At 21.8% G+C, this 7,182-nt stretch overlaps 3 protein-coding genes across 3 annotated transcripts in view; 1 reads left to right on the top strand and 2 right to left on the bottom strand. All coding sequences in view use genetic code 6, as the record gives it.

Annotated features, from left to right (window-relative positions):
* Window positions 1-3,120: 3,120 nt before the first annotated feature.
* On the bottom strand, window positions 3,121-4,668 carry TTHERM_00917450 (ABC transporter C family protein; the record flags this gene model as incomplete). The annotated part of the gene is made up of 4 exons (XM_001020215.2): window positions 3,121-3,437; window positions 3,559-3,730; window positions 3,867-4,035; window positions 4,094-4,668. 4 exons carry the CDS (start codon window positions 4,666-4,668, stop codon window positions 3,121-3,123), a joined length of 1,233 nt encoding a protein of 410 aa, XP_001020215.2.
* Window positions 4,669-4,844: 176 nt separating this feature from the next.
* TTHERM_00917440 (ATP-binding ABC transporter) lies at window positions 4,845-5,596 on the bottom strand (the record flags this gene model as incomplete). The annotated part of the gene is made up of 3 exons (XM_001020214.2): window positions 4,845-4,886; window positions 4,953-5,464; window positions 5,566-5,596. The coding sequence occupies 3 exons, from the start codon at window positions 5,594-5,596 to the stop codon at window positions 4,845-4,847; spliced, it is 585 nt and encodes a 194-aa protein (XP_001020214.2).
* A 1,118-nt stretch (window positions 5,597-6,714) lies between these two features.
* The window catches only part of TTHERM_00916440 (hypothetical protein), a gene marked incomplete at both ends in the record, with an annotated part of 630 nt that continues 162 nt past the window's right edge, over window positions 6,715-7,182 (top strand). Inside the window, one exon of the mRNA XM_001020213.3 lies at window positions 6,715-7,182. This exon is cut by the window's right edge and continues 162 nt beyond it. Coding sequence (XP_001020213.3) covers window positions 6,715-7,182 — 468 coding nt within the window.

Here is a 7,182-nt window from a genome sequence, read left to right as displayed (position 1 = left end):
TTTGTAGAGATTTGTGAATTAAAATTATTTATAAATTTTAAGCATCCGCCAAAATCAATAGAAGATCCATTCTATATTATTGAATTATGTATCAAAAATTTTTATAAATATCCATTAACAACTAATAGCTGTAAATTTTTTTCTGTATTTAAATCTGCTTAAATATTTATTAATTTTAATTCATTATTATTTATGAAAAAACTTGCCTGTTCAAGATAGATAATAGAGTTTTGCTCTAAAATTGTTGATATTTGAAAAATTTTTAGTTAAGAGAAGGTTAAAAAATCTATATTTTTCAGATAAAATAAATAATTTTAGTTCATCATAACTTTTTCTAATGTGATACTAAAAAAATGTAAATAACTTATATCTACAAGATTTATTAAGTTTGCATTGACATTAGCTTCAATTACTGTCAAATTATCAATGAATAAACTTGAAATACTATAGAGTTAAATTAAATTCTATGAGATAATACTTTATGGTTAAATATCTATTTAGCTAATTAAACAAAATTTATCAATGCTACGATAAAAAATAGTACCAAATATTTAGCTTCCTTTTTAAATAACTAATTTTTAATTTTAGAAGTTTTGCACATTGTAAAAATCAAATAGATTATTATCTTCTTAAGTGAGTAAAGAATTGCCAAAGTTATTGATAAATATTTCTTAAATTATAACACTTTCTTAGTTTTCAAATTAAAACTTAAGCTGACTTAAGCTATTAATTTGCTAATAAATTACTCTGTTTATTTAAATAAAACTTACATCTGCTTTAAATTATATTAATCCAATAGATTGAAATATACTTTGTAATGATATAAACTAAATTTCTTCTATATGGATTAAAGATTCTTCACTAGATGCAGCCATAAATATAGCAAAATAATTATGATTAATAATATCTTCTTATAAATTAATTAAATTTATTTAAAATAATTTTATTGTTAAATTTTTTGACTAGTAAAATGGCTACCATGGTAAAGTATTTAGTTTATTTTTCATTAAGCTCTATGTAATATTAACACTATTAATAGTTAAATTTTTATAACCCTAAAAAAGGAATTTAATACTTTCGTTGTTATTTAAGTTAACTTAATCTATTAATAGTTATTAACTGATTATTCTAAAATATAACAATTCTGTGTTTATAATAGATATCTAACTTATACTTAAATCAGATATATTATCTATATAAATAATAGGAAAGGAGCAAACTGCTGATTTTATATATATTTTATTGATGATAAGTTTTTCAATATTGTTAAATAAGAAACTACATCTTTCACTTATTTCTACATTTTCTAATAGAAGATAATTTATTTTCAGAATTTTTATATTTGTAATTGATAATGAGGATTTAATATTTGCGTTTGTAATTTTTAAATCTAATTCTATTTCTTTTTGATATTGAATTAAGACAACATTTTTTTCACAAATGTAGTATATTCCTTACGATTCAATCTACTCTACAATGTTCTTATCACAAGTACTCTCAACATTATTAAGTGCTAGGTTATTATCAGCTAATTCAAGGGATTTGGTTAATAATATGTTTGAATTACACACTTTATAAAGTAAAAGCAGAATTAAAATTTAGTTTATCATGATATGAATATTCAAATTCATTTTATACTTCTTTTTTGTTATTAGTTTGATTTTTTAGTTTTTCGAATTAATTGATTTACGTTTAAAATCATTCAATTTCTATTTTCTTTTTAACTATAAATTCAAAAGTCTATATATCGACTGAATAAATATTTACCAATAAATTTAAGTTACTATGCTTATCCTATAAATTTTGTATTTTTTTAAAATTAAAAAATGAATGTTTAAAAAATGTATTAATATTTCTAAAAAAAAGAAATTTATCATAATAATAATTATTGTTTTATCAATAAAAGTAATCAAATTTTAATATTAGTAAAAGAAAAAATTAAGAAAAATCTTAATTGGCATTTTTCATGATTGTTGAATTTATTTTGATAAGCAAATATTTAAATTTATTTATCTTTGTAATTATCTTAAATACATAAATATGACTATTAAAAAGAGAAAAAATGATTTTTAAAAATTTGATGTTTGTTTTATCAAAAGTAATTACAAAATATGAAGTTTTTTCAAAAAATGATGTAAAAAAAGTTTTTTTTGCTTGAATTTCATGAAAGTTGCTTACTATTTTCATGAATTTAAAAAATTTTTAACCTATTTATTAAATTCTTTTATCATACTTTGTTTTTAATTTTTATAAAAATTAACAAGTAAATATTCCTTAATATAAAAATGTAAATTAAATTAGTGAAGTTATTAACTTTATTAATTAAAATTCAAAACGCTAATAAAAGATTTGCAAATATAATTAATATTCATTAAATAAAACCAAATATAATTATTAGTACATAAATAACTCTATTTTTTTACTTTTTCTTTTAATGCTCTTTTTATTTAAAAATAGATTAACGAATTTTAAAAATAATAAAATCTCATTAATCTTTAAATTTTATATAAAAATAGGAGTTTTTTTATTTTTTTTTAAATAATAAATATAATTAGTATGTTACTAAGTTAAAATTTTAATTGAAATATATAAGCGTTTAGTTATTCATAAAACAAAGATTATCTCAACATAGTAAAAACTGTAAACACTAAAAATCAGGCAATTCAAAGTTCTATCTCTAATTTTATAAAATAAAAGTATAATTATTTATTTATTTATCTATCTTATATTAGTTTTAGATACTTTACTGATTTATTTTAGCATTTTAATCTGATCCTTTTATATTAATTAATATTTAAATTAGTAAAATATTTCTTAAAAACTTTAAACTAACAATAAACCTTCATGTTTTAATAAAATTAAACAAACCCTTACTTAAGATTATTTGAAATTGATAAAATTAACTTAATTCAAAACTTAAACACAAATTTTATATATAATAAAAAATCTAAATATCTTAAATACTAATAATTTTTAAAAATTTTATAATAAAGTTAATATAATTTTATTTTCATTAATTGGCTGTTGCTTCTTTTAGCAATATTATATATACATTGTGCATTAGCTACTCCTGTATGGTTAACCATTTGTTTAAAGACACTATCATCTCTGTTTAAAACATCATAAATCATAGGGTTTTCCAGATTCTATAGCCACACCTTTATCCATTACCACAATTTTATCATAATCTGCTATAGTATTTAACCTATGAGAGACAGTAATCACAGTTGAATTACTGAATTTTTCTCTAATTTTACTTTGTATTAATTCATCAGTTTACATATCGCAATTAGCTGTGGCTTCGTCAAGCACAATGATCTTACTTTATCTTAACTATGCTCTACCTAAACATATAAGCTATTTTTAGCCTGTACTAAATATCTCTGCAGAATTGGTCATATCAGTGTTAATACCATTAGGCAAACTAGTTACTTTTTCTATATATTAAAAATTATTTTGAATGAGAAAATACATTATAAAAATAATTTGATGATATTTAAATAATATTATCAAAGAGTGAATTTGAGAATATAAAGATTTTTAATTTTTGATATATACCTTTCAAATTAATGTCTTATAAAGTAGCAATAATTTATTCATCTGAGAATAGATTTAATGGATCTAAATTTCTTCTTATAGTACCAGAGAAAATAAAAGGTACCTGTGGAATTATGCTAATTCCTCCTCTCAAAGTATGGAGTCCCAAATCGTTTATGTTGTGACCATCTATCTTAATATACATATTACAATTTAATTGTTTTTCCTCATCATCACTTATTTCTTCTTAAATTCCAATATTTGATTATATTTCAGTCATTCTAACCATTCAAAACATTTCCTAAGTCTTATCTGTACTTCATTTTTACATTATTAAATTCAACTACTCCTTTAGTTGGGAAAGACTCTTTTATTTTGCGATTTTGCAGAATCTTATTTGAGTCATACTCTGTTCTCAAAGCAGGTTCTGATTCAATTAATGTCTTATTCATAGCTCTGTAAGCGCTGGACATAGAAACATCCGTTTAAATCATTTATCTAAATAAAATTATTCAATTTTAAATTTGCTAATAGAATTGTATTAATAAAAGATTACCTTAATCCCCATTATATGTTGTCACTGATACTTAAAAAGTAAATAATTGTTTATCCTAGTGTTGAAGGATCTTAGTTAATTGCAAGTAGCATGAAAACACCAATTATAGATGCTATTGTAGTAACTAAGTTAACATAGTATCCAAAAGCTCTTGAATTATTCCAGTATGTAAACGAAGTACGTAGGGAATTGTTCAATATATAATCAAAGTTTTAAGAGAAAAGTTCCTGCTTTTAGTAGATTTTAATTGGTAAAACTCCTTAAGTTGTTTGATTGAAGAAAGTAAAAACAGGTGATCTGTATCTTAAGTCAATTTACTTTGTTTCTTACCAAAACTTTAAGTTATCGATATATGTTTTAAAGCCGACAACAATCTTTTCATCTTCTTCGCTAGTGTAGAGTTTGTCTTTTTTTTAATTATTTTACAAATTAGCTGTTGTTTGCTATTCTTACTTTTACATTGTTTAAATTTTCTTTTTCTCTATTTAAACATTTTCTTTATTTCCCCTTTCATTTTTGTTCTCATCATTATCATTTTATTTTTCATCTAACGATAAGTTGTTGTTATTCATCATTTTATAATTATTTTTAGAATTGTCATAGATAACTCAATTACTCAGTCCTTACAAATGCTATTCTACTTCCTTAAATGTGCCAATCTATTAAAGTGTTCCTTCATCTAATATGATAACTCTATCAGCATTTTTGGTAAAAGGAATTTAGTGTGTTACTAAGAGAATAGTTTTTCCTTTCAACAGCCCTAAATAACATTTTCATTTAAAAGTTTAGCAACCTAAATTTATTAAATTAAAATAATCATTATTAAAATATAAATTTTAAATATAAATAGCAAAAATACCTTTGAGTCAACTGCTGATAAAGGATCATCCAACAAATAAATATCTGCTTGAGAATAAACAGCTCTAGCTAGCGAAATACGAGCCTTTTATCCACCACTAATATTGGCACCTCTTTCTCCGATTTGAGTCTAATCTCCATAATCAAATAATTTAAGATCATCAACAAGGCAACAAGCTTAAACAACTCTATTATAATACTCTTCATCATATTTAGCTCCAAAAATAATATTTTCTTTTATTATTTTATTGAAAATATAAGGTTCCTATTCAACATAGGCTATTCTCCCTTAGAAATTAAAGTATCCTCTGTACTTTGGCACTTCTTTAAAGATACATCTTAAAAGTGAAGATTTTCCACTTCCTACTTTTCCTACGATTCCTATATATTCCCCTTTCTTTATTTCAAAATTAATGTCTTTTAGAACAGGTTCTTTCTCTTACCAATAACAATTAAAGCTTTTCATTTCTATTTCGCCTATATCAAGATTTTTTCCTTCAAAGTTTTCAATTTCTTTAAATTTTAAAAGAGATAAATTAAAAAATTTGTTAATTATTAATAGATTTTTTTTAAAGGAAACAAACAAAATAAAAATATTTAAGCTAAAATAGTACTCTCCATGCAAATCATATCAGTAGACTTCATAGAAATAACTATGATTATTCTTCCCAAAACAACTTTTAATTCCGCTAAACCTACAATGCCAAATCAGATGCGACTAATTGCTGCTTAATATAAGAAAGTAAATCTAAAGTAGAATACATATTAGCAACATTCAAAGCGCTTGGTTCACCATATCTATAGTACAGTAAAATAAGTCTGGAATAGTTTAAATATTAGGATGAAACTAAATCAATTTTATTCCAATCAAAGATCCTTCATATAAAACATGGATTAAAATACATATAAATGAATTTATATTTTAGATAAAGGTTAATTTATGAAAAATTATATAAAAAATAAGCTGAAAAAACGCCTAAATTTTCATTTTGAGTTTGGCGGAGGTAAGAAACATTAAAATATAAATTTTTATTCTGTATTAAGTAGTTACATAAATATTAAAAAAATTTTTTTAATGAAAATTTAAGTCATTTAAAAAGCAAAACTTCCTTAATTTCCTAATTTATAAAAAATATAAAATTTCAAATTCAAAATTCAACCACGATTAGTTAATAAATCTAGTAATTTGTAAACAACTTTTTTAAATTTGGAAGTAAAATGTTTCTAATAAAATTAAATATATGAATTATTATTAATTTTACTAAATTTAAATTTAAAAAAACTATTCTATTATAAATCTAAACTTATAATAAAATTTATATAGATAGAAATAACTATTAAATAATAAATACTTATCTCTATTACTAGATTTTTATTTATAATTTAGCTATTATAGATTAAATCTAAAATAATAAATTTATAAAATATGATAAAATGTAAACACAAAATAAATAGATAGAATTCAGACATCAGAAACTTAACTTGATATTATACTTTTTAATTACTAAGATCTCATATTCTTAACACATTTTATTACTCTTTTAAGAATTTAATTAATTCTTAAGTTTTTAGAAATATCTCTTTCCTTCATACGACAACATTTCAAGTATTTAAATTTAATTTGTATACTTTTCATAAAAGAAGTTAGGATCATCCATAGAATATAAATAACAAATATTAAGTTCACTATTTATATGATTAGGTAAAAAGCTTTTCTGAAATTTTAGATAGAGCTTTTTTCGTTTTAATCAAATTGGAGATACATGTTAGAAGATTACAATAGGAGGATAGATATTGTTATAGATATCTTTTCTACATTATTCAAAAGTATCAATTTAAATGGGTTATATGTATTAAGGGCAAGTAAATATGACAGTAAAAGCACAGAAATCATTATAGTGCTTATTTAAGGATATTGTTTGAGAGAAACATAGAGTAATATCAGAATATTTTTTAAAATAAACCTTATTATTTCCCAAAAGTAGAATTTTTCTTTGTATTCAATATACAGAAATCCATATGAGAACATAACAGAGACACAATGTAATCTCTTGTTAGATTTAATGAACTTATAAAATACTGCTGCAGGAAAACATATCAAGAAAACAACCAAGATAGAAAGACTAAGGCTCTGTATCTTTATAAACTCAGAAGATACTCCGCATTATAAACTTAGATCAATAAGAGAATAAGATGCATCTTTACCTAAATCTATACAGAATAGGCTAGAT

This window comes from Tetrahymena thermophila (genome assembly GCF_000189635.1).
Source record: "Tetrahymena thermophila SB210 genomic scaffold scf_8254576, whole genome shotgun sequence".
Classification (NCBI taxonomy): domain Eukaryota; phylum Ciliophora; class Oligohymenophorea; order Hymenostomatida; family Tetrahymenidae; genus Tetrahymena; species Tetrahymena thermophila.
Note: the sequence above shows the minus strand (reverse complement) of the source record. Positions and strands in the feature narration are given on the sequence as shown.